Below are 27,561 nucleotides of genomic sequence, written 5' to 3' on the forward strand. Positions count from 1 at the left end.
CCAACTTCCAGTCCCCCAGCCCCGCACCACACTAGCAACACCACTGGTCCTGGAACATCGCTCCCATGGAAACCGAAGACCCACTATAATTGACAATCTGCTTGTATGATATGACGCTCCATTGATGGAGTGCTTAAGACTGGGCTTCAGGGGTGCCTGAAATGCAGGCCACAGAAGACAACTGGTGCCAGGTACTAGCTACAGGCCTGCTGTAACATAGCACCAGACCTCAGGTCCGCTATAATAGAAGTTGCCTTCAGCTTGCAAAATGGTGCCATGCAGAAGCACTTGCACTTTGCTACAAGAGAGAGGAGAATGAGGGATAGAGGAAGGGCAGGAACCTCTTTCTCTCCATTGGCATCTACTGTACAGGTCCAACCTTGTTGTGCACTGATTTTTTATACACGGATTTGACTCAACACGAATGGCCCCTGCAAATGAAAAGGAAAGTGCTGATCCCTGGAGAAGGGGTAAAATGCACCCCTTTAAAATCACAGTTTAAAAAAACTGCTTTTTACTGTTGCAGAGAGACAGTCATGCAAGTGATTACAGGTATAACCTAATTAGCCACAGATTTTCCTATCTCAAAGTTGATGAGGCCCTTTAAATTAAAGGAAAACAGTCACTTGATAATGCCAGAGAGGGCAGCCTCTGACAATCCATCAGTCACTCTCTCTGCAGGCTTCTCTCCTCCCTTCCCCCTGAGCACGTGAAAGAAGGCTAAATGGCAGTGATGATCACCTCCTCAATTCTTTCCCCCTTGCTGGGGCTCCTGGTGAAGGGAGGGAATGCTGCCTCCTAGTGAAGCCTCAGCGCCTGGAGAGAGACTGATTGCCTCTGTGTGCATTTCAAAAGGTCAGCAAGGCTGTTCTTAAATCACCAGAGCAAAGGGACTTTGTTTTTTAAATTGATTTGCTTTAGTGCGTTTTTGCCATCCTGGAGTTCTGGGAATGAAACCCTCGCGAATAATAAGACTCAACCTGTATTTGGTTTTTAAAGTAATTAGGCATAAAAACGACCTCAGCTCAATCTCACCTTATGCTCAAACAAAGATTATGGATAAGCCAGACAATATTTCAGGAAGCAGAACCTTAGGTTCTCTTTTGATGTTACAGGGGCAGCATGGGAAGCCCTTGCACACCAACTGAGTAAGATGGGGCATCACTGACCATGTGGAAGGTGCCCATTTAGTAGCTTCTTCTCACAGTAGGGTTGTTTCTCTCAGAAACTGATGCAACACTGGCACAGGGAATAAACTGTAGTTATCCCAGTGGTATTGTACTGACAGTGTTGGAACAGGTCATGAAATATAAGGAAAGAGACTTATTCACAGTCTTGAGACAACAAAAGAAAAGGTGAAAGATGGCTTTGTAGAGTAGACTGTGAGGAGAGATTTGAAGGATTTCGTTTGGAAGGTGTTCTAGAACAGCTTTCTAGGCACAATGACCAGGAAGAAAGATGGAAGAAGTAGGTAGGACAATACAGATCTAGATTTTTCAGGATTACCTTTCCTGCACCTTCCAGTTCCTTCTTATCTTTCTTTGCATGTCCTGCCAACGTTCTCATTTCAATGACCCCTGCAACAGCAATGATTGGTACAATAGCCAGGAGTAAAAGGGTCAGCTGCCATCCATACACCAGTGATAAAATAATCCCCGTCCCAAGGTTGGCAATGTTTTGGGCAAGTAGAGCTAGCCTGGAACCTGTAGCCTAAAAGGGAGAAAACAAACAACATGACTTAGTAGTTACAAAGGCGTGGATATCATCCTTTTTAGGCAGAAGGGTGACTTAACATTCCCAGTCCTAAAAGGGCCTTACACGCAGGAACTTAAGGTCCTTTTTGGTTGTTGCAAAACACCACATGCCATTCAACGCAGCCTGGCTGCTGCAAGTAGCTGAATTCGCATGCCAGCAGACAGGGAAGGTATCCTGGCACTGGTAATTCAGTGGGGGGTGAGTGGGTTGGAAGAACAGGGTGGGGAGTAGAAGGATTGTGGGTAGAGGCTGAGAAGATGGTGGTATCAGGAGCAGCAATGCCAACATTCCTATCCCCTTTCCTGGCCTTGATCTGCTTTCCTGCTTTCCACCATATAACTGGCACAGTTCCAGGTAGACTCAGTGGGGCTGTGAGGTTTAACCCAGCAAGGTTTGTTCCCTGACCTCAAAGAGGCCTTCATGGCCTGAAACTCCCCCCCCCCCCCAAAGGGGATGCAGCATATGCCCTGCTGGCATAGCTGCATCACTGAGTTAGGTAGGACTGGACTACTTTCTAATAACCCAGAATAATTCTATGACATTTCATCATATGGGAGCTAATGACAAGATACAAGATACATTATTCTGATTGCTGGGAATATCCAACTTTTGGCATGTAATGCCCACCTGAGTTTAGAAAGGTGACATTCTTCAGCAAGAACAACAAAGAGTCTAGTGGCAATTTTAAAACTAACAAATTTGTTGTAGCAGGTAAACTTTCTTGGACTGTGGTGCACTTCATCAGATGGACGAAGTGTATCCAGGATCTACTTCCTGAAAGTTATTTGCTATTTGGATTAGCAAAACTTCTTACAACACAATCCTATGCATGGCTACTCAGACGTAAGCCCCATTTATTTCAACATAATTTACTTTCCGATATAGCAGGGGTGTTAAACATAAGGCCCAGGGGCCGAATGTGACCCGTGAAAGCTTTTTATCTGGCCCTCTGGCTCTCAGCTTCTGAGCAGTGCTGAGGTGTTACATTGCTGAAAGGGCAGCCCGCATAAAAATTGGATTGTCCCGTATCTTGAAATTTGCATGTTTTCTCTTCTGTCATTTGCAGCTAAGTGAGAAAAAGTGTTTATTTTTGGTTATGACCTGTTTAATGACATCACTTCCTGTCTAATGACATCACTTTCGGCCCTCAGCAGACATAATGAATGCTATTCGGCCCTCTGTATGAAATGAGTTTGACACCCCTGAGATACAGGATTGCGGCATTAATCACCTTTTAATTTCTTCTTTAATTTGCTCAAGCTCAGCAGATGACAATGCCTTTATGACAATGCCTTTCATTTGTTCAAGTTCAGCAGATGACAATGCCTATACAAATTCTAAGTTGAATAGATCAATCTAGTGTTCAGCCTAAATGCTTGAAAGTAGACAGCATCTTAATAAATGTTGGCTTTTGCTAGATATTGAAGAATATGACCTGAATGAGAACAAAAATTGTAAAATTTATTTTGATGTTCTAGTTTTTACTTTTCCAGTGGGTGAAGTGGTAGGGAAGGAATGCAGACTTTAAGGCTGGGGTGTCTCTTTTTGGATGCACAAAAATTGGGAGAAACATTGTTAAAGAGATAACAATAAACTATAGCATTGCTGTAAATTATTACAGTTTTTAGATTATGAATTAATGTACTATGTATAGTTTCAGATAGCTTTGAATGGTCAAAGCAGCAGGGGAAAGAGGTATATTCTCTATGCTTCATATCATTAAAAAAATCTTCCTTCATGGGAAACTTGTCACAAGTACCTTTGGATTTTGATTTCTGAATAAATGCTAGATAAATATAGCCAGATGCTTTTGTGTATGTGTGAGCAATGAAAGATGGCTGAAGAAAACCTGGAGTTCTAATGTGCCTGAAGACAGCAGATTCTCCAGCTGTAGACAAGGCTGAGGTCTAAGAAATGTAGGCTGCCCTCTAGTTCCAAGAAGACCTTCAATTGTGAAAAGCTGCGCACAGTGCATGTAAATAGTTGCAATGCCCCAGGATGGCTGGAGGAACAAGATGGTTGTTCCAAATTGTATTGAACATGGGAACAGGTTGTGAAAGTTCTGGATAATGGGCATGAACAGGATGCTTATGTGAATGTCCAAAGCCACTCCCATTGCTGCAAAATATCAAATATCACAACTCAATATGTCTATTACACAACTGGATCTACAACCTGAAATGTCAAGAACATGAGAATGTACATTACTTACCCCTTTAACTTCAGAAGCATCATTAGCAAGTCTTGTAGTTAAAGCCCCAGTGCTGTTTTTAGGGTCATCAAACCAACCGATATCCTACAATACATGAATATTTTAAGATACAGATATGTTTAGATATTATGCAAAGGAAAGGGAAAATGAAAAGTGATACAAAAACTAATAACACTAACAAAAGAATCTGCTTCAGTTTTCAGACAGAATCATTATTTGCTATGAAGGTCTAACTCTTCAGGTCCAATAAACACCACAAATCCTATTTATGCTGTTCAGATTTTGGATGAGAAGATATAAATCTGCAAGAACTCGTATTGGCGTTATTCATTTGTATGACAATCGTGGTGTTGCAGTTCTGTGCTTGTTACGAATTCCTACGTGCCAGTGAGATCAAGAATTGTCTGCACCTAGACTGCAGACAGGATAAGCCTCTGTGCTTTTGTGAATTCTGCATCCCAATGATTCTAAACATGTAGTCTGAGATTAAGGGCGCAATCCTAACCTGCGCTGGAGCAGGCAAGCCAAGAGGTTTGCGCTGCATCCAATGCGGGATTGCAGCGAGCAGCGGCTCAGCCAGGGGTGAGGGGAAGCTCTTCCCCTTACCCCTGGGTAAGGGCTACATGCCCCTATGGGTCTCCCTGGACCCGCGCCACCTGCAGAGGTGGCGCAAGTCTGAGGAGAGCGGAGTGGCTTCAAGCCGGGTCCCAGCCCCACCCCCGGCTCCCCACGCGCCTGCCCCCGGGCCCACCCTCCCCCGCCCAGTAACGCCCCCTCCCGCCCCCTCCCCACACCCCCCATGCCTACCTTTGCCACTTGTGCTGGCGCACTTGCGCCGGCACAAGCAGCGGCGCGGGAGCCGCAGCGGAGGCTTCTGGCTCCGTCCGAGCGTTGGAGCATCTGGATGCGCCGACACGGCTCCTGCCTAAGGAGGCACAAACGTGCTTTATGGCACGTTTGGAACTCCTCCGGGGCACCTATACCAGCATAAGTGGCAGTTAGGATTGCTCCCTTAAAGAGCTACGTTCTGGTTACAAGATGCCTTTGGATTAACTTTGAACAGTGGACCTACATTCCTTATCAACAATTCCTTTTGACACTACACTCAGGGAGCAATCCTAACCCCTTATGTCAGTGCTTTCCAGCACTGGCATAGCGCTGCCAGTGGGTGATGTGCTGCATCCTGCAGTTGGGTGTCACTCATGGAGGCCTCCTCAAAGTAAGGGAATGTTTGTTTGTTGAAAGTAAGCCATGCCCTCAGTCGCCATCCAGCATGGAAGAGAAATTTGTTCAGTTCCCCAGGTGCAAGGAACTAGTTATATGATTCCTTAAAATCCAGGCTGTAGCATATTGTTTACTGCAAGTATCACATAGCATACTATAATCCACCCATTAAACACTGGAATAAATAAAGGCCTCTTGTTCATACCTGCCGAAGAATTGCCTTGAATCCCATGTAGCGAATCTTCATTGTAAGAATCTCTCCTGCTCTACCAAATGTGAAACCCTGAAAGAGAGAAATTTCTGTTTGAAGAAGGTTCAGAAGCAGACTGGGGTACAAACAGCTTAGCCACCCTCCTTTGCTTGTGTCCTATATGAGAGGAAAACAAGGTTCTGGAGAGGAGAAAAATCCATCCTGCAGGCTTCAGATCCCTCCCCTTTCTGACTACCTTGAGTAGGGTTCCTGAACTGGACACATTTAGACAAAACTGCTGGGCTGCAAAATGGTCCCAGCCAATGGTGCATTCAAAAATTTTAGATGCCGTAGAGTTAAATGGATATTACTTTCTCATCATTGGAAGAAAATCACAAACTTGTACCATATGGATGGAAGTGTGCAAAGCAATGTGCGTAAAAGGCAATCAGGGAAAGGACTTTCACAGTTATGACATTAGAACATCCTCCATAGGTCGGCTTGCCGGGCACCTTCCTTGATATCTTTCCAGCATCAGGAAAAGATCTTTAATATTCCCAAGAATTTCAGTCTGTTTTCTTTTAATTTTGTGGCTGAGTTTCTTTAGGTTTTGTTCAGTACTCTGATTTCATGTTCTATAATACTGCTAAAGGGCGGCTTATGGATTTTTGAAATAAAGAAAAGATTTTCTAGAAGCAATTTAGCCATGTTCTTGTCAAGTCACACGGGCACTGGGCCCATCTCCCACTATACTGCAAATTGTATTTCCATTGAGAGATCAGATCCAAATTTCAAACACTGAAAATATTTGATGCCAAGTGTACGGCTGGTTTTCAGAAAAGGAGAAATGTAGTGTGGGTGTTCTGTGTTCAGGGCCCAAAGACAGCTAATCTATTTTGGCAGGAAATATGGTCAAGCTGTTAAGGGCAGCAATCCATTCCCTAGAATTAAATGCATAATGTCAAGTCCTCTTCAAACATTATTTCAAATTCCTTGGAATAGATTAAAAATTATATATTCCCTCCATTGCCAAAACTAACAAACACTTCTTCATCCTTTGAATGAATCCACCTGCTAATAAAAGCAAAATAATATGACCTACCTGGAGAAAAAATGTCACAAAGGAAATGATCCCAAGTCCCAAGAATAACAGGGAATACAGGTTACTCTTTTCTCTTACAACGTGCTTTGGTTCTACAAAAATCTACAGAACAGTTAAGAGTTAGTGCTAATTTGATATCATTAGATTACATCTAAAAACCTCATTTGCGTAGCTATAGTGAAACAAACATTCAATCAAACACAAAACGTTCAATGTAAAATGTAGAAGAGGGAACTAATTTATATGGTTAACTAACAGCCCAATCTTATCAGGCTGCCGAGTCCCTAGAATGCAGGTTCCAACAGTGCACAGTGCTTTATGGCCATAGCAAAATGTGATGCACCATTGGTGCACATCCTGGCAGTAAATGGTGAGTAGAAGTGGCTGGGTGACAGTGGCCATTGTGGGAGCCTCATGCCAGTAAGTTGGCATGGGTAGGACAGAGGGCAGAATGGGGGGTGTTGAGGGAGGGATGGGTCAGTTAGCAGCAGCAGCTCTGGCAATATCCTATCCGTCTTCCCAGCCTCAATCCACTTAACTGGGTCGCCCCAGACTTGCGCTAGCAAAATCACTGGTGCAGGTCTGAGCAGAGCCATGGTGCCAGTGGATTAAGGAAATAAATGTTCTGTTACTTGGAGGATCTCTGTGACTGCTCCCCCACAGGACACAGTGGCTGCATAAGTGGGGGGGGGGGATTTAGATAGAATTTGGGCTTACAAAAGAGTAAATGGCTCTTTTGTTCTTAATTAGGAAGTCCACATCAGCAATCCTAAAATACTACATCCAAGGTTGATGGTTCTGCTCACGTACATTTCTTGCTATCGTGCTGCAATTCCAGTACTGATATTTCATAATTCCAGAAAAGAGACATATTTTGAAAAGGAGTGGCTGAAAGAGATTTGTTGCTATACCCAGAAGGATGCTTCCTGTTACTGGCTGTGATGCAGGGAGCCACTAAGGAGAGCCGTGTACATGTCCCAAGGCCTCCAATTCTTTCTTCTGCCTAACAATTGCTACATGCACTTACTGGTAAACCTGGCAACCCCATTTCACCAAGTAGGAAAGTTTTAAAAGTGCGGGAGGGGTGTGTGTGTAAAACAGAGATGGCCTGGTTACAGGACACATTAACATTTACTGCGCACAGACATGGTGGAAGGTAATCAGAAGGGCACAGGGGAAAGGACAAGGAAGTAGAAACAAGGTAAGAGGGAGAAGTATGTTGTTACATACTTTAATAATAGTACGTTACAGTTGCTTTGAATACCCGTTAGGGAGAAAGTGGGGCATAAATCTGTAAATAAATAGATATGGTGTGATGCCTGTCTGGATGGTAACTTTTCACAGGGTAGCTTGATGGAAAGACCCTCTTCCTTGCTGATGTCAGTGGCTGGCTTCAGTTCTTCCAAGATTGATGCCAGTTAAAAAAACATATACCTTCCTTGTATGGAATAAAAGCATCAGTCTCTCTAGCCCAGGATTGCCTATGCTGCTCTTCAAGGTTTTCGATGGAGTCTGTTCACCCCAAACCAAAGAGAACAGGAAATGAATGTGCATGCCAAACATAAGTTTGCCTCTAAGGTACAGCCTCCCAGCCTCAGGGAGGGGGTATGAAGAAAGATTTGATCTGCAGGCAGCTTAAAACACGTGCAGCAGACAACATATCTGTCCAGCAATAACGGAGTAATACAGATACAGTTTTATGTGGGACATAAAGCACATAAAAACCAATGCAGTGGGAATCCTATAGCTGCTATAGCAGGAGTGGCCAAACCATGGCTCACGGGCCGCATGCAGTTCTTTGACACATAATGCATGGCTCTCGGAAATATGATGGCTGAGATCCTTTTTGTAGCACCATTAATATAAAAGGCAAATAAAAAATTTTCAAGCTTTTAATTATTTACCAGGTATAAACTGAGAGTCCACTGGATTAAAACATGGGCAGCCCAATCCCAACTTGCGCGGAACAGGCAGACCAGAAGGCCTCCGCTGTATCCAGCGCAAGTTTGCGGCTGTCTGAGGCTCAGCCTAAGGCAAGGGTTTTTTCCCTTACCCTGGGGAGAGTTGCAGCAGCCCCAATGGTTCTATTTGTATCTGCACCACCAAAATCGGTGGCACAAATCCAAGCAGCCCGGAGCTGCTCCGGGCCGCCCAGGAACAGGGCTAGGAACCAGCATAAGTGTCGGATCCTGGCCTTGCTTCCCACTCCCCACCAGCCCACCCCCAGGAATGCCTGCTGCCTGCCCGACAGAGTAGAGCTCTCTCCATTGTATCCTATCCTCCGTGTTGGGCTGAAAAACCCGACACGGAGGCTCTTAATATAGCCGGCACAGACTTGAAAACCCCTATTGTGGGACATGGGGCTTTCCCCAGAGGAAGGGGACAAAAGTCCTCTTCCCTGGAGGAGACCTCCAGTAGCCTCGGAAGTGCCACTGGAAGCAGCGGTAGCCATTTTGGCACCACTGCACCCATCAGAGCCACCGGCTTCAGGATTGGGCTGTTAATTGCTAGCAAGCATTCAGGCCCTGGCTCAGCTGCTACAGAACAGCTTGCTCCCTCCCACAAAACTCCCCCAAGTTTTCCATATGAACTTTGCCATTTATTTTTTATCACATTTTTATACTGCTCTTCCTTCAAGGAGCTCAGAGTTGTACTTTGTTCCTCCCCTCCTTTTGTTCTCACAATAACCTTCTGAGGTAGGTTAAAGCTGGGAGATACAAACTGTTACCCTGCACCTGCCCAATCTCGTCTGATCTTGGAAGCTAAGCAGGGTCAGGCCTGGTTAGTACTTGGATGGGAGAACCGCCTGGGAATACTGGGTGCTGTAGGCTTATACCATAGTCTTTCAAGACTGAAGGTTGCCAACCACTGACTGACCCAAGGCCACCCTGGAAGCTTAGCTTCATGGCAGAGCAGGGATTTGAATCTGGATCTTCCAGGTCTGTCCAACACCCGAACCAGGACACCAGCCTGGCTCTCAAACTTAAAATTAAAAAAACAATTTTATCACATGGCGATAGAGGTTAGTTAGGCTTGAAATCTTCTACATTTCAAATATAGTTTGGAGGCAGATAACAAAGATAGAGTTTACTGTTTAGACTTACCCCTATGATTTCTGAGAATATTACTGAAAATGCAGGCTGCAAAGCTCCATTGATGATTGCACTAATCGTGCCCACCAGAAAGTAAGGCCATTCAGATTTATTCAGTTTCATAATCTTCAGAAATGACACCGGTGGGAGGTTTTCACCCTACAATAAACACAAGCATTTCTCATGCAGTCACACAGTTAATCATGCCTCTTCCTGCCTTTATTGGTATTTATTGTAAATAAATACCACAAACAATATGCTATGAATACTGACCGGCCATGTCCACAGAAAGATTGATAGCATCCAGGATGCCTGCGTAATGTTTCTCAGACTACAATCACGTACATGAACATTCTCCTGGGAGTAAACCCAATTGAACACAATGGGACTTACTTCTGAGTTGACATGCTTAAGACTGCAGTGTTAATAACCGCTAGATGATCTTAATAGATGTTAATAGTGGGAGATATTCAAGATGTCTCTAGAACTTGCAGATCCATCAGAGTTTGGGAGGTCTCAAACTCCCTCCCTTTTTCCTCCCTCTAGCTAAGTGAAGGGATTAATTTTCATGGCACACTGCTGTGCCATGAAAGGGTTTTCTTTACTCAGCGTGTGGTTGGTCTGTGGAACTCTTTGCCACAGGATGTGGTGATGGCGACTGGCCTGGACGCCTTTAAAAGGGGATTGGACAAGTTTCTGGAGGAAAAATCCATTACGGGGTACAAGCCATGATGTGTATGCGCAACCTCCTGATTTTAGAAATGGGTTATGTCAGAATGCCAGATGCAAGGGAGGGCACCATGATGCAGGTCTCTTGTTATCTGGTGTGCTCCCTGGGGCATTTGGTGGGCCGCTGTGAGATACAGGAAGCTGGATTAGATTAGGTGTGGTATGGGAGTTTGGAGAACAGTGGTTGAAAATAGCTGAAAAACTCTTCCAAGTTCTGCAGCTCTGTTTCTAGGGCAACTATTTATACTAGTAACAAATCGTCCTAGAAACAAAGCCGCAGAACCTGTAAGAGGCTCCCAAAGTGGCATCACAAGACATAAAGACCACAGAGAAGACCATAGAGGTCCGCGTGACATGAGAAGAAAAACATTGAAAATTGCTGGGTTAACACAAGGAGTGAGTGACAAAACCCTACAGTTTGCAGCTTCTGGGGAGACGACATAAACGGAATGAGAAGCTAAAAAAGATTACCGAGAGATTAAAGGGAGAGTTCTCCTCCTCTGCCACCCTAATTGAACTGACATCTGCAGCACTAGCAGAGGAGGAGACTCTCTCTTTCTTGTGCCCAGCAGTAGAGTGCAGAACCACACCCCAGTGACTGGACAGACTCAACCAAGTTCCAGCATATGCTGAAAGCTGACCCACTTAGGAGCCTTCAGAGCAAAAGAAGTTCCACTTTCCCATCGTTTCAATGCAAAACCCACACTAACTGGATCGTTTGGACCCAGTAGCATAGCATGGGTTGCTAGCACCCAGGGGCAAGGTAAGTATTGTGCCCCCTAACCTGTGGACCGTTGTACTTAAAGTAAAATGCATTTAATGCTAGTAAATGCAAATTTATTTTAAATCACCTGGTTTCAATTTGTGCAAATTTAAAAAAAGCTTATTGGGACCCACTAAAAACTATTACTAATTTTTTGGTGCCCTTAAGAATTTTGCACTCAGGGCAACTGTACCTGTGGCCCCCCCATACTTCGCTACTGTTTGGACCCCAAATTACAAAAAAAACGAGAGCCCCTGATTCACCCCATATCAATGGCAGGTGGTGGTTTGCTATGACTGCCTTTAGAGTGTGCCATAAATCAGTGGAAGGGCACTTGGTTTAAATGCAGAAGGTTCCAGGTTTTATCCCAGTCACTCTAGCTAGAGGAGAGAAAAGAAAATCCTGTCTGAAACCCTGGAGAGCTGCTGATAGCTGTTGCTGAAAACAGCAAGCTAGGACTAATGGTCTGACTGAGTAGAAGGCAGTTCCTATATTCCACCTTTGCAGACTGGGGCAGGATTTCAGAGAGGTTTCAGTAGAGGAACTGCTGCCACTCCAAGACTCATGTGTGAGATTGAGATTGAGATTGAGATTGAAGTCGCATATGTAGGGTTTGGCTCACTTTCTTCAGCAATTTACTAGTACTCTACCTGTACTAGTACGCTACCTATATGCTTGCGTTAGAGTCATAAGAACAGCTGCACTGGATCAGGCCATAGGCCCATCTAGTCCAGCTTCCTGTATCTCACAGTGGCCCATCAAATGCCCCAGGGAGCACACCAGATAACAGGAGACCTGCATGCTGGTGCCCTCCCTTGCATCTGACACAGCCCATTTCTAAAATCAGCAGGTTGCACATACACATCATGGCTTGTAACCTGAAATGGATTTTTCCTCCAGAAACTTGTGTCCCAATTGGGTTGGATAAGAAGCCTTTTCATTAGACCTCACCACCTGATCCACTAGGCTGCGCCCCCAGGTGGGTGGGTATCACAATATTAACTTGGACTTCTACAAATCTACCTACCCTGTGCTGTTGATCATGCAGGCCAGACCCCAGTCAGGTAGAAAAGAGAGGTGCAGACTTTTCCATTAACTCTAGACATAGAATAAACCCTATGAATAAACGGAAACTGGCAGCCTCGCAACTGAAATGTAGCTGTCAAAGACTAAGACACTTACAGGCTGAACAGTTTTTACTTCCAGAGCTTCTTCCTCTGCCTCCGAGCTCTTGATGCTTCGGCGAGTTGAACGTCTTTTCAGTCCGTTTAATAAAGGGTGTTTTGAGAATTCTTCTGTTGGGCTATTTGGGGCACTGAGCTCACTTTCATTTGCCTCTTCGGACTGAACCTCAGTTTCAATTGACTGGAATAGAAAATAGGATGTTTGAAAGGGATATGGGTTCCCAAGTGCTTAAAAAAGCAAAGACCAGATATTGCACTTGGAACTGAATGTAGCTTAAATTCAACATAGTAAGAGAACTTGTGTCTGTACTTGTGTCTTTTCTAAAGCACAGTTGGTTATTGGGAATAAGATTGACTGGCCTGACCTTCCAATTTGCTCAGTTCATTAAGATGGCCTTTATTTGTGGGTTTATTTGTGGGCACGCCACCTCACCTTCATGCCTCAAGGCAGCTCTGTCACTTGACATGTTCTCAGTGGCTCAGATTAGGTAACAATATCATAAAATATGTTCAATAATATGTTAGAATAAATGACAGAGGGTGCAACTTTCCAGCACCGAGGTAAGGGCAGGTCAACTCTGAGGTAAGGGAACAAACATTACATTATCTTGAGGAGGCCTCTGTGACTGCCCCCCAACTGCAGGACGCAGCACATGCCCCACTGGCACAGCTATGCCAGTGCTGGAAAGTTGGTTAGGATTGGGCCCACATTTGCTTTTTTATTTCATGTTTTAAACTAACTTGTTGTAAGCCACCTTGGATGCTTTGGAAACAAGAAGAACAGCAGGGTATAAATATTTTAAAGTAAATAACATTCACATCAAATGGAGAGATCCCCTACTCATTGGGCTGCAATTCTATCCATGGTTTATTCTCTGGAGCTCATGTATTCGCCCTTATGCAGCAGTGTGAAAGCCCCAAAGGCAGAAATGACCGGTGCATGTGCACCAGACTCAGCTGGATGCTCCACTGGCAGTGTGGGGAGTTTGAGGGCGGTTTGGGAGAAGTTCGGGGTGAGGCAGTGGTCATGGAGCAGGCTGGAAGGGGTGCATCATGGCAGCAAAGGTGAACACCAGATCCTATTCCCCGTTTTTCAACCTGCCCCCACTACCTGGCAGCCAGAAGACCTATCGAGGGATAAGTTTTTTACTTACCTCTTGTTGGCCTTCTGGTCACCCTGCCCGCCCCAGCCATAGCATGCAGTGTTTGCTCTGTTGTTGCAGCTACATGCTGTAGGGTGGCGGAGGATAGGAACAGCGGTTGTGCTTTTTATATAAGAGAGGGGGGCAGCACTGAATATCACTTGCTGAAATTGTTAGTGAAATGAGAGTGCCTAAGTAGGGAAATAAAACTTTCATAAAATCAGAGATGCTCTAAACTCTAGAGAGGTTATGCCTACAATGCTTATAGAGCAGGGGTGGGCAAAGCCCTGCCCGTGGGCCATTTCTGGCCCTTGGGGATCGCCAATCTGGCCTGCAGAGAGCCCCTAGTCTCCAATGAGCCTCTGGCACATCAGAGACTGTTGGAGCCCATGCTGACCCACAACTGCAGGTTGTGATTGCCAGAAGTGAGTTGAGAGCAGATAGAGCAAGGCCTTTTATAGCCTCCATGCATTTTCTGCTTTCCCCTGGGCATGATTTTAACACCCTCCCATTGGCTCTGAACAACTTGTGGCTCTGAACAACAACTAATCCAAACCTTGAGTTCGGCCGGCCCAAGTCCCTTGGGCCAACCTGGGAGGGTCGCAAACATGCCATAAAGCACGTTTGCGCCTCCATGAGAGGAAGCCAGGCCGGCGCTCCCTGAAGTGCCGGCCTGCGGAGGCCGACGGAGACCTCTGCACTGGCTTGCTCCCGGCTCCTTGCGCTGGCTCAGATGAGCTGATGCAAGGGTAACAGGTAGGCATGGAGGAGGCGGGGAGGGAAGGCATTTCTGCGCTGGGGAAGGGAGGGCGATGGGTGGCCCTGGGGATGGACACATGGGGAGCCAGAGGCGGGGGCTGGGATTCGACAGTTATGCTGGATCCCAACCCCCATCCCCGAGGAGAACGGAGAGGCTTCAAGCCGCTCTGCTGTCCTCGGACTTGTGCCACCTCAAGAGGTGACACAAGTCCAAGGAGACCAATAGGCACTAGCAGCTCTTACCCAGGGGTAAGGGGAAAAGTTTCCCCTTGCCTCTGGCTAAGCTGCTGCTGGCCACAATCCTGTGCTGGATACAGACCAAGCCTCCTGGCTTGCCTGTTCCAGCGCAAGTTAGGATTGCGCCCCATGTGTTTCTGTTTTGGTCTGGCTTGGTCTATATCTTTTCAAGTCGTGTGTGGCAAACAATTCATAGTTCTCACGGGGTTCTACATGCCTGTGTTATAGTTCTGTGTATTATAAATAAGCTCAATAAAATTGATTCATTCATATAAGTTCTATCTCTAATGTATTCATTTATGTAAATTTATTCAAATTTGAAATGTCAATTCATTTTTTCCCCAGCCCCTGACACAGTGTCAAAGAGATGATGTGGTCCTCCTGCCTAAATGTTTGCCCACCCCGTTATAGAGGAAAAAAGAACAAAATGGATGAATACCTGCATATTAACTAGTTTGAAATATACTCCTTTCTTCATCATCAGTTCATTATGGGTCCCTTGCTCTGTGATGACGCCTTCTTCAAAAGCAGCTATAAGATCTGCATTCCGGACTGTCGACAAGCGGTGGGCTATTACTATAGTTGTGCGACCTTCCCTTGCCTAGAACACACACAGTCGGATTCAGTGTAAATATTTATATGTTGTTAATAAGCTCTTGACTCCTACTTTACAGTGAAATTTTCCTATCTGCGTAATGGAAAGGGACTGCATTTGCCAAAAAATACAGAGTGCAGTCAGGTCACACACAGTCATATCTTCCCAGTAAGCTCTTCAAATACTGTAGTACCACTACTCAGGCACTCAGCATATGTTCAGATGTATGCTTGTTTGATATTGCACTAAAAACACTTGCACCTAACTTTTCCAACAGACAAAATGCTTTCTCGTTTTTATTTTATTTAACTTCAGCAATAACTTTTCATTATAGTTTAGATTTTGCAAAGGCCAATCAGTGAATGGCCATCTGAGAATGAAGTTGGTCTGGGTTCTCCCATACTTCACAGCATTGAATCCAGCTTTCCCAGAGCCTTCCCTGATTCCATTTTAGGACAGCTGGAAGTCAAAAGAAGGCAAGACCATCACAGTCACAATGCAATCCTAACAGTAAGTTAGGCTGGTGCAAGTCCCTTGAGCCAGCTTCCAGGGGTTGCAAAAGTACCATAAGGCACTTCTGTGCCACTGGGAGAGTTGGCAGGCCAGCACACACAAAGGTATGTTGACCTCTAGAGGCCACCTGCCTCCACAGCACTGGCCCAAGTTAAGTTTGTATTGGTATGGGGGTCTGGGGAGGGAAGGGAGGTTGTTTCAGGGTGTTATATGGTGGAGGAGGGCAGGTGGTGGGTGAACCCGTGGGAGGACCAGGCCCAGGAGAGGGCGGAGCCAGGATCTGGCACTTAGGCTGGATCCTAACCCCCTCCCAAGCAGCCTGGCCTTACACCAGGTTGCTCAGATCTGCACCAACTCTTTAAGTGGTGCAGATCCAAGTAGCCCCATAGGGGCGGCTGCTGCATGACACGGGCTAAGGGGAATGAGGGCCCAATTCAGAGCTACACACACTGTTGCAAACGTGCTGTACCACGGGTCCAGTGCTGGAGTTAACCCAGCATGAGCCCACACTGGGCCAGCTCTGGCACTAGGCCCATGTTCCACCACCCGGTGGCTCACCTAAACCACCAGGTGGTGGAGAGGTGAGTGCAGCGGGGGGGGGGGGGGAATGGGGAGCAGGCATTTTAAGGCAGGGGGAGGGGAGTGGGGAGAAAGTGGGGAGGAGGTGTGGTGTGGAGGGAGTGGGACAGGAGGAGGCAGGAATGGCGGAGCTCAGTTCCACGGTATCCTGAGCCCCATGTCAGGCCCCACCCCATGTCCTTGATTCTGCACTGGCTCCAGAAGTGCCACAGAGTCAAGTAGCCCCATTGCAGGGCTACTTCCCTTAACTGGGAGAAGGAGACAAAAGCCCCCTTCACCCAAGGAGCTGCCGCAGGCTGTCCAGTGCATGTTGCATGCCGTGATAGCCATTTTGGTGCCGCAGCAGCCTCCGGGCCTCTCGGGATGGGGCTGTGAATCCCCTTTACTCCAAGTTGTACTGCAACCTAACCCAACCCTGCTCTGGAAGTACTGCAGGTCAGCTGGCCTGCCCGGTTCAGGGCAGGTTAGGATTGGGCTGACAGTCAACTACCACAGTTCACTGTTAATCAGTTTTGTGTTAAAACCTTTTGCCATCACATTACCTTTTACAGGATTTTTTTAAATATGAGTTAAAATTCCTCTGCCAGGAGCTGCTCCATAGCAAACATGGCTGAATTTATTAACCTGTTCTTGTCTTCCTTCTGTTACTGATTGGAAGCTGCTTCCATGTAAGACTTGCATTAAGTGTTTTCCAACAATTTGGATGTTTACACCAGATGTTTAGATTATGACAGACCTTGTCCAAAGCTGCCTGCACCACTGCTTCACTTTCCGTGTCCAAAGCCGATGTAGCCTCATCCAGCAATAAAATCTTGGGATTCCGAACAAGGGCCCGGGCAATTGCTATCCTCTGTTTCTGACCTCCGCTCAGCTGGGCCCCTCTTTCTCCAACCATTGTTTCAAACTTCTGCAAAACAGAATACATTTTTTAACATCTCAGAAAAATTGTTGCTATCAAGGGCAACATCATGCACATTACACTTCGACTACACAGAGAGAGGGAATCTCTGCATAGGAATGATGAAGTGTCTCACAAGTGTTTTTCATGCTGCAAATACAACACACGCTCACAGCTGGCGAAATACTCCTACCAAGCTGCAGGAACCATGTCTCTTCTCAGAGGTCACCTCTATTTAGAAAAACGTGTAACATGTGTAACGTATGAAAATAGCCCTTATGGCAAGCACACGTACATGTACACGTGTAGTGGAAATCCAGAAGATTCTCCAAGGAGATCGTGTGTAGCGTCAGCAGTGGCCCCTTGTGTTGACAAGTCAGGGAAGTATAGCGTTAACACCAGAACTTTGGCTTGCAATGGGAGTGGATTACAGCTGTAACCTTGTAGGGATAATGAGGACTTTGGAGATAAAGGTGAAAGACTCATAACAAGAGGGTTTGGGGGTAGAAGGAGAGAGCGAGGCAGGCAGGTTGTCCTTTGTAACATCTGGTTGTCCTTTGTAACACTGAGTGCCACCTATGCATGCCTACTCAGAAGTAAGCCTCATCAAGTTCAGTTGGCCTTACTCCCAGATAAGTGTATATAGGATTGCATCCTCAGCTCTCACATCTCTATCTAGATTGCTGCCTCTCCTCAAATTCCTATACGTGCATCCTAAGTCCTTCAGACACACATGACATCAATTCCTCATCCTGACCTTCAGTGTTAGGGGTGCTAAACTTGTTTCATACTGTGTGCCAGGGAAGAAGGGCACCATGACCAGGGTATGTTTGGGAGCCTCTGCCTAACTGTAATGTGCTCGCACTCGCGCGCTCTCTCTCTCTCTCTCCTTTCAAGCTCCTACTCAAGACTCACCTTTTCAATGAAGCCTTTGTATTAACCCCTTATGCCTTACTGAAACAAAACCCAAGGGGTAACTGAATGCCTATTCTTCACCTGTCACTTTTGCTCCCAACTTCTATGTCAAATTTTGGCTGTGTAAAGTGTGGGAGGACAGAGATCTTTCTTTTAGTTTGGTAATTGTAAAAGTGCCACGCACCCCTATGGCACTATTGAAAACTTATATTTTAAGTGTTGACAGGGCTTTTCAAACTTCAGAAATCTCCCACGTTATCAAATGGCATTCTAAATGTCAAGAATGACTTCAGTTTTTCTCTCCCAGAGAATCTCATTTGAAATTTAAAAAAAACTTAGTGCAATTTTGACTTAGCTTGATCTCCGTTTTGTCATTTAAACTGCATTAGAATATAATAAGGCAAGAGGAGGTCACAACAGTTTCTCACATTTGGCAATTTCATGATGAAGTCATAGGCATTGGCTTCTTTGACAGCTTTTTCAATCTCTTCCATGGTGACATCTGCGCGGCCATATCTGATGTTTTCTGCAATTGTGGTAGCAAACAGCACAGGCTCCTGATTCACCACCCCTATAAGCTCCCTCAGATACCTTAAGTTCAGTGTCCTAATATCCTGCTTATCAATGGTAACCTGAAATGAAACAAAGTCACCCAACAGAGTTCCAATTAGCACTCAGAATGCATACCAAAAAAATTCTCTGAAGAGGCAACTTGGGGCAAACAAAGTTAAGTCAGTAAATGATCATAAGCATAGCAGACAGTTGATAGAAAACACGCAAAGAAGCATATTGTAGCACCTTGACAATGAACAAATTTATTGTGGCATATACTGTACATCCGTTTGTCTTCAAGAGTCGATACAACCAACTCAGAACATTCAGGAGCACTGCCAAAAGCCAGAAGTCGTACTCTCAGGATTATCCACACTGAATATTCCATTGGTAAATGAGGATATTGGACTTTTACATCTACTTTTTAATAAGTGACCTATGTTCTAATATTTGAATTAGAAGTAGCCATGCCAGTGTTTTAACATAAAAGATCTTTTGTGGACATTCAGATTGGATCAGGTCTCAGACAGCACAGTCCTAACCATGTTTAAGTCCTATTGTGCTCAGAGGGGTTTACTTCCAGTAAATTGTGTATAGGATTGCAACCTTACCGTGCCTCCCGTTGGATCATAAAACCTCTGTATCAGCTGGACTGTTGTACTTTTCCCGCAGCCACTACTTCCTACCAGGGCTACTGTCTGTCCACTATTAACCTTCAGGTTCAAGCCTTTTAACACCTGAAAGAAAGAAAAAAACAGGAAACCACACCTAAGTCATTGTCAATCATATTCAGCTTACCAAACTCTGTACAGTATCCATACCCTTAGAATAGACCATCACTGTAAGGCCTTTGGCATCCCAGGCCCTGAACTGTTGTAAGCCAGGATGTGGCAGGAGAGGCCTTGATGTCCAGGCCTGGTATAAAATGTACTTAAAGGAACAGCAGCACTGTATGCTGATTAGCAATCAGTTGCACCTGATACAGGTGGGAGTCACATGACTTGGGGAGAGATGTGTGCAGAGTCAAGTAGGCTATGGTGGAGTGGGGCAATGCACCACTGGACAGCCAATCAGAGTGGGTCACAAGACTGTCTTGTGACTATGAGGTTGCCCTACTCTGATTGGCTGGCCCTGGTATATAGGGGGCAAGCACAGACACCAAAGTGTGGGTTGTTGTGGTGGAGTTTCTGTGTGCTGGTTTGTGGTCTGACTTGGACTGTGCTTCTCGTGACTGTGACCTGAGGTATCCCTGACTTCTGAACCATTTGACTGACTTCTGCCTGCTCCTTTTACCAATACATGCTTCTGCGACAAACAAGCCTGTGTCTGCTCCTTTGGCTCTGTTTGGGATCGCCTGCTTCTTGTGCTGTCTTCCTACGCTCCCATGCCACTTTGCTATCGGGAAAGCAAGGGCTATCCTCCCCTGCTGCCCTGATAATAACGATAAGAATTCAAAGAAGAAATACATTGTCTACATTACTAGGAGATTTGAAACTAGTTAAAGGGTGTTCTTGTAGTTGCACTTTGGTCTCCCAAAATTATTGGAGTTCTGTCAGCCTACAACATATCAGGGGGTGGAAGGTTCAGAAAAAAAAAAAAGTTTGAGTCTTAATGGAAACTGAGAGGGTCCTCACTCTTTCTGGTGCTCTGTCAAATGTCTTGTCACAATCCACTCTTTTCACAAAGCCATGAACAACCTCACAGCCTGCTAATCCTCATATCCTACTATAGCCTAACTCAGCCATTTTCAGCCACTGTGCCATGGCACACAGGTGTGCCACAGGAATTTTGGAAAAGGTCATTTATGAGTAGGGTCATTGGGGGATGTGAGCCCCCCACTGGCAGTATGGTGTGCCTTGTCATTGCCAAAAACCTGATGGTGTGCCTTGACAATTTTCATGCCTTGTCAGTGTGCCATGAGATGAAAAAGGTTGAAAATCGCTGGCCTAACGACTTTCAACTGAAATAATAACATAATCATCCCTCTATCTCCATTTCCCTCCCCTTCTTCTGTCGTACCTAGTTTCTAGGTTGTGAACCCCTCAGACAGGAACTTGTCCTATCTCCCTTTGCAAAGCCATCTTTTCTAAATGGACGGTACTATACAAATAAATGAATATGTAACTCGCTTGATAGAACCTCAGCTACAATTGCAGTATTGACATGCCTTCCTGTAATGGCTTCAAAAAAACTTTCATTGCTGGAACATCTATTCTTGGATTGTTTGTTTATCTTGAATTACCTTTTATATTTCCAACTATATAAAGGTTTAAACAGCATCCTGATTTAACTCACAGTACCTTGACATCGGGCCTTGATGGATAATTAAAACAAACATTTTCAAATTCTAGGTTCCCTGTAATCTTCTCGGGTTTGTAGCCAGTTTCTGAAAAACTATCAATTTTAGGCTCCTAAACAAAAGAAAATAACATATTAAATTAAATCTGGTTCATTTAAATCTCCCGTAATGTGGACGCAAATTAAAATATCTGATAATAAGGTAACAAATGGCAGATTGCAAACTTTCACAGAAGACATTCTTCTCTCTCTCTCTCTCTCTCTCTCTCTCTCTCTCTCTCTCATTTACACAGTGTCTTTGCGGTACTAGAAACCACAGCACCACGGACAGGAAGGGAACAAAAGCTCCTGTCCACTCCCCTGCTTTTTAAAGGCCCAATCCTATTCCCCACCAGTTCATTGCATACAGCTGCATTAATAAATACTGTATGCAATAGTGGAGAGTGCAGCTAGGAGGGCAAGTAAAAAAAATTGTATTTATTCCCTGGTAGACTTCTTGATCACCAATGGGTCTCCTCGAACCTACACCAGTTATTTTCCTAGTGCAACTCCAAGGAGAAAGGGGCAGAGCAGGATGGAAAACAAGATGCTTGTGCATGCTGTTGCTGTCGTGACCACCCCCTCCAGCCCCTAAAACGCCCTGCCCCAAATTTACCCAAGGCCAGCCCCTGCCACCACCTTATCAGTTCTGGTGCAGGCTGGGTCTGTCAGTGGCAGGTGTGAGGAGCTGCTGGCAATTTACAGTGTGCCATCTACAGAGCTGCTGCAGCCTTTACAGTAGCTGATCATGATATAAGAATAGCCATAAGAATACGAATACAATAAGACTAGCAAGGATTCCCTTTTCTCCATGGTGCAGAGTCAGGCATACATATCTGTCAGTCCCATTTCTTCCCTTGTGCATAAAATGAGGTGCAACAAGGAGACACTGCTGCCAACAAACCCACCCCAGACCTGCCCAGATCTGCCCTTCCCCCACCCCCATTGACACTTTGGTCTGCCTGCCCCCAGCGCCACCTTACTCTGCCCTTCTCTGACCCCATTCACTGGCACACATTCCACTGGCAGGTGGCCCCAATAGGATTGGGCCTTTAGTTTCAGATGCAGTTTGTCATTTGGCATCATTGAGAAATGTAAACTGAAATATGTAATTATTCTGATGACTGAACACTCATAACTGACATCAGACTTTCCAACTCACTGCCATTCCATGTAGCGACTGCAAAAAAGGATACTTACGTTGTCTATGATATTAAATATTGCATAAGCAGCTCCTCTTGCAATTGCAAAAGCCTCCAGATTTGGACTTGACTGACCAACGCTAAATGCTCCAATCAGCACACAAAAAAAGACCTATGGGGGATATTTTTTTTGAATCAGAACAAAATGTATCTATTAATTATAGCCAAAACAGATTCCATTATAATGCCCAGGCAAATTTCAACAAGCAGAACACATCTGCACAGAATCAAATTAGATCAAAGAAATAAGCTTCAGAACACCATAAGAGAGTCCTCTTGGTCCAAGCACAAGCTCAGGGCAGCTGTTGGCCTTGTGTAGGCAGCAACTCCACCAGGCTCTGCCTGAAGATCTCCCTTGGTTCAATGTACAGGTGTGCGCCAGTTAACGATGGGGATACATTCTTCTATCCTGTTGTTATGCGATTAGGTCATTAGGTGAACATTCATTCCAATCAGTTGCCTTTGTTGTGTCAACAGACAGTCCCTGCCAGAAACTAACTGGCCGCACAGGCTATTGGAGATCGATTGCCTATTCCTTGCATTAAGAGCCTCTTTGTTGTGTAAACAGACGTTCTACTGCAGGCTATGGGAGATGCGATTGCCTCATTAAAATTATCTTTATTGTGCTTTGACCACTGTCATATATGCAGTCTGTCATTAAGTGAATAGTTGTTAAGGGTGGGCACCTGTTTATGAGGATACATATCTAGGGTGGCTCCTATTTCCACCCCTTCCTAACTTTTCAAACCTAAACCAACCGAAAAACTCTCCACTTCTAAATGTCTTATTTGTAAGAATTAGAGCTGCTCTATGTGCCTTCATATTTTCTTAAAGTTCAGCATCAACATGGGGCTGGCCGAAAGGGGAAGAAAACATTGTTTTGAAACATTGTGCTGCCCTTTTCTGAACAGATACCATTTCATGCAATGCCAGTAAGAGACCAGGAGATATGCGGAGACTCCCCAAATCAAAATATACAGCCACTTTATCCAGCATAATTGCTTGGGCGAGTGTAGAGTTTGGCACAAGGGCTGTATTAACACAATGCTCAACTGCACAATGGAAGGAAACGAGTGCATGTGTTGGAGGAGCAAGCCAAGGCACTGTTGTTATAGCTGGACCAGGGCCTGAAGAAGTAGGCACAGGCAAGTTCGGGAAAGCCAAGGATAAGTACGTAGGTAGCAAGAAAACAGACCAGGCAGACTGGTGCATTGAACAACAAGGCATGGGAAGTAATGAACAAGGAGGTCCAAAAGATGCACTCTCAAGACAAAAACACAAGAACAATGAGCTGCCCGGTCACAGGCCAAAGTGAAGCAGTTGCTTCAAAATGACTGATCAGGATGAGCCATCGCTCAGTCGTAAATCCCAGGCAACATCTCCAGGTAGTGCTGGGAAAAGCCCTGCCTGAAACCCCCGGAGAGCAAGTGCAAGTCAGTGTGGACAATACTGAGCTAGACAGGCCAACAGCTTGACTCATAAGGCAGCTTCCAACATTGGCAAGCATGAAAAGCAGCAACATGGCACGGAGTCAGATACGATCCGTGGGGCACAGTCTATCAGGAAGGTCTCTATAAACCCCAAGGAAAAGAATGGAATCCACACAAGCAGGGCTGGCTTTAAGCCAACTGGACCAAAAGCTCCCAATTGGGCCCCAAGCTTAAGGGCCCCTTGTGCGAGGGTAATCTAGTAGTCCATTAACTTACGTGCTCTTATAAAGATATAAAGTGCACATTTTGATTGCTTTCCATTCTACCACAGAGATATAAAATCTATAATAAATGTTAATCAATGATCCTGGGGCCTGCAAAAAATGTTTCCAATTGGCCTTCACTGCTACTAAGATCTGCCCTGCACACAGCAGTGCCTTTCGCAGCTCCCATTCGCTCATCTATTGAAGTATTTACAGAAGTCCCTAGGGTGCCCCCAAGCAGGTCATGAAGCCAACAGACACTATTGTGAGGGAGAACAGGAGGAACACACCCCTCACACTGAACCGAAATATTCAATTTAACCCTTATTGCCATTTACTTTATAGCAGACCAATCATACCTAACTCCCTGAGCAGCAATGCTGACGCACCAAAGGAGCATCTGTTGAATCCCATGGGGGAGTTTCAGCATCAGGAGGCCTCCTCGGGGTAAGGGAACATTTATTCCCTTCCCCCAGGTTAAGCCCCTGCTGGCCTGGTGGGTCAATTTGAACCTGTGCCTGGTCCAAGTCCCCGTTGACTCATGAAGACAGATCAGGCCTGGCAAGAGGGTTAGGATTCAGTGGGCACTGCTGCTCTCAATCCTGCCCCTTTCCTGGGCCCGATCCACTCTCCTCCCTGCCCCATTCTCCCCATTCCATCCACCCCTGACCTGTTCCTCCCCCTCCCACCTCCCCTACACAGACTTATCTGTGGTGGTGGGTGTCCCCACTCTGTCATCATGCAGACCCAGCAGTGACCAGGCCACGCTCTCCAGCAGTGCCGCATTTGCTGCAGCCAGAAAGCGTGCTACACTGCCATAACGCACATTCCAGCAGCATAACCAGCAGATAGGATTGAGCCATAAGTGACTTTGACAGCCCAAATCCTCTGCTGCTATCAGTGGCATAGCTAGAGGAGGTGCAAAGCACTATGTTTTGCAGGAGACTTCACTGCGATGTGCAAGCAGCCCCTCCCCTTCAGAGCCATTCCGGGTGGTGGGAGCAAAATGGAGGTTTTGCACCCCTCTCTAGCTATGCTACTGGCTGCTGTGCATGACAAAGTGTCACCAGTGCAGTGTCTGCTGCATTCTGTGCACTGATCAGGAACCAGGCCAGCTGGGAGAGGTAAGAAAAGAAAAATTTTACTTCCTTTTCCAGCCACTGTATAGTTCCCATTTGGACTCCACAGAGCTACACCAGCTCTGTAGCTAGCATTGCTCTAAGGAGGGTGCCGGGGCATGTCAGGCCTGGGACAGGGGTCCCGGATACGGAAGTCATTAATACTGCTGAAATCCATCCCTCCATCCCCAATTTTCCCTATTTCTAGAATCTTGCCAGTAGTTGGTTTGAGCAGTGCTGCTGGCAGTGCACATTTTTCTGGCTGCCACATTGTGCAGACCGGCAGAGAGACTGCCAGGCCAGCAGACTTCACAGTATGACAGTATACTGCAAGGATAGAATTGGGCTGTTAATCCACTCAAAGTAAGTGGTAAGTGACGAACAGATGTTATGAAGCTACTGATATGACAATGGATAGGGCGTAATAGCGTCAGCGTTTATTTTTGTATTACAGAGACCCACACAACTGCATTTACATGCTGAGATTAAGTCTAGAAGCCAGAATTGGTGAACCAGTCTTGAACATAAGAACATAAGAAAAGCCCAGCTGGATCAGGCCACAGGCCCATCTAGTCCAGCCTCCTGTATATCACAGCTGCCCACCAAATGCCCCAGGGAGCACACAAGACAGCAGAAGACCTGCATCCTGGTGTCCTCCCTTGCATCTGGCATTCTAGCCTCTAAAATCAGGAGGTTGCACAAACAAGCAATGAAAGGTTGCTTGTAACCCGTGATGGATTTTTCCTCCAGAAATGTGCCCAGTCCTCTTTTAAAGGCATCCAGGTCAGATGCCATCACCACATCCTGTGGCAAGGAGTTCTACAGACTAATTACACACTGGGTAAAGAAATATATTCTTCTGCCTGTCCTAACTCTCCCAACACTCAATTTTAGTGGATGTCTCCCAGTTCTGGTGGTGAGTGAGAGGGAAAAGAACATCCCCCAATCCACTTTATCCTTCCCCTGCATAATTTTGCATGTCTTGGACCAGGGATATCTTGGAACCAGTCCCCATTCACTCTTAGAGAGATCTTGGGCCACCTTCTCACAGGAGTGTTATGAAGATAAAATTTAAAAAAAAGAATTTCACAGAATTAGGTCATTTCTGTTGTGAAATAAAATTGTACTGCTATGCATCAACACTTACAGTAAGGACCTTGCCAATGGTGTACTCATCCTGGAGGATCAAAGTAGTTCCATACCAGAAAGCCAATGCATATGATGCATATATCAGTAAGAAAGCAACTCCCATGGCGACATTGGAGGTTACAGCCTTCTTTATGCCAATATCTTTAGCATATTCTAAATTTTTATAATACCTGAAAGAAGACGAGAACATGTATTAAATTATATACGTTGTATTTACAATAAAATGCATCTCCCTCTTTTTCTTCGTTTTTTTAAAAAATTGTTCAGTCCATTCACAATATGCATATTCTTTCTTTAACGGTCAACATAATTAAAAAAAAAAATTCCACTCCCAAAAGCAGCCCCAAAATTCATGTGGGCCCAATCCTATCCAACTTTCCAGCACCGGTACAGCCACAATGCAGCCCCAAGATAAGAAAACAAATGTTCTCTTACTTTGAGGCCTCCGTTATTGCCCCACCAACACAGGATGCAGTGCAAAACCCATAGGCATGGCTGTGTCAGTACTGGAAAGCTGGATAGGATTGGGCCATAATAAGCACTTGTTCTTCAGTAACAATTATGCAACATAGCACATTCAACCTAAGTAAAGAGGAACTAGCAAGTATGTGCGTAACAGAAGCTGGCCATCTAACAACGTTGTGATCCTTTCTTTCATTTTAGCCTCTCATGGGGCAGTCATGAGAAAATCAATTCCAAAGTCTTAAAGAAAAAGATTTTCAGAGGAAATAACATCAGGACCAGCTGTTGGTGCCTGGGGAAGGGGGGTTTCTCAGAGGATGCCTCGGAGAAGGTGGCATACCCTTTGTGAAGTTAGAGCATTCCCTGTTTGACAGCAGAAAGAAACTCCTAGACCTCGACACCATGGGTCTATTCTTTTTTTGTATGCAGAAAGAGCAAAACTGGGAATGTTTCAATGATCAACAAGGGGGAAAAAAGTGTGGTTGACCCTTTGCTTTGTGAACCTCAGGTGGCCTTGAGCCATATGGATGACTGTTTAAATTGGAGGCGGTCAGAGTACTGAATAACCCAGAGGCAAAGGACTAGATTGACTGTTTAAAATTAATGAGTAACAACACAACATTTCCTGACCTCTGGATTTCTTTCTTTTGTCCTCCAAAAGCTATCACAGTCCTAATCGCTGCCAGAACTTCCTCGGCTACTGATCCAGCTTTTGCATATGCAGCAAGCTCCCTGTTGGTGAACGCAGAAAGAACCTGTAAAAGAGAGAGAGAGAGAGAGAGAGAGAATTTCAGCCCTGCCATTCGAGACTTACATAGGAAGCCTAACATCTACATTAGTGCCTTGACTTCTCCTTACCTCTTAAAAAACAAGCAACACTACAGTGACTCTTGATTGTTTTATTGTGCAGGTGCATGATGAGAAATTTCAGAACCATTTTCTAGTCCAACTGACACTAATGAATCAGGAGCCAGCAAAGAACAGAATATGGGCCATACCCATAGGGAAGGCAGAGGGCAAAACGGGTTCAACACTTAGCGATGCAAGGGTGCATCTCCCTTGCTCTCCACTTCACTCTTCTTGCTGGTTAAACTGGGAATGACTGAGAGAAGGCATTTATGCTTCCACCACCCTGAACTAGGAAGCTCAGACAGTAAAA

The 27,561-nt window shown here is 45.4% G+C and overlaps 1 protein-coding gene across 4 annotated transcripts in view; it reads right to left on the minus strand.

The window, feature by feature from the left end:
• Positions 1-27,561, minus strand: part of ABCB1 (ATP binding cassette subfamily B member 1) — a 58,661-nt gene that overhangs the window by 12,402 nt on the left and 18,698 nt on the right. For 3 of the 4 annotated variants that reach the window (XM_066628501.1, XM_066628499.1, XM_066628502.1), the window contains 14 exons: positions 27,033-27,157; positions 25,939-26,110; positions 21,979-22,092; positions 20,742-20,852; positions 19,053-19,178; positions 18,318-18,521; positions 16,813-16,983; positions 14,829-14,990; positions 12,250-12,432; positions 9,588-9,734; positions 6,484-6,585; positions 5,397-5,474; positions 3,968-4,051; positions 1,507-1,710 (listed from right to left, as the gene is read on the minus strand). In XM_066628501.1, the coding sequence (XP_066484598.1) occupies positions 1,507-1,710; positions 3,968-4,051; positions 5,397-5,474; positions 6,484-6,585; positions 9,588-9,734; positions 12,250-12,432; positions 14,829-14,990; positions 16,813-16,983; positions 18,318-18,521; positions 19,053-19,178; positions 20,742-20,852; positions 21,979-22,092; positions 25,939-26,110; positions 27,033-27,157 (1,983 nt within the window). Of the gene's footprint in view, positions 1-1,506; positions 1,711-3,967; positions 4,052-5,396; positions 5,475-6,483; positions 6,586-7,713; positions 7,775-9,587; positions 9,735-12,249; positions 12,433-14,828; positions 14,991-16,812; positions 16,984-18,317; positions 18,522-19,052; positions 19,179-20,741; positions 20,853-21,978; positions 22,093-25,938; positions 26,111-27,032; positions 27,158-27,561 lie in introns of those variants that run through there. The other variant, XM_066628503.1, reaches the window with a different exon arrangement.

The sequence above is a fragment of the Tiliqua scincoides genome, chromosome 5, assembly GCF_035046505.1.
Source record: "Tiliqua scincoides isolate rTilSci1 chromosome 5, rTilSci1.hap2, whole genome shotgun sequence".
Lineage (NCBI taxonomy): Eukaryota > Metazoa > Chordata > Lepidosauria > Squamata > Scincidae > Tiliqua > Tiliqua scincoides.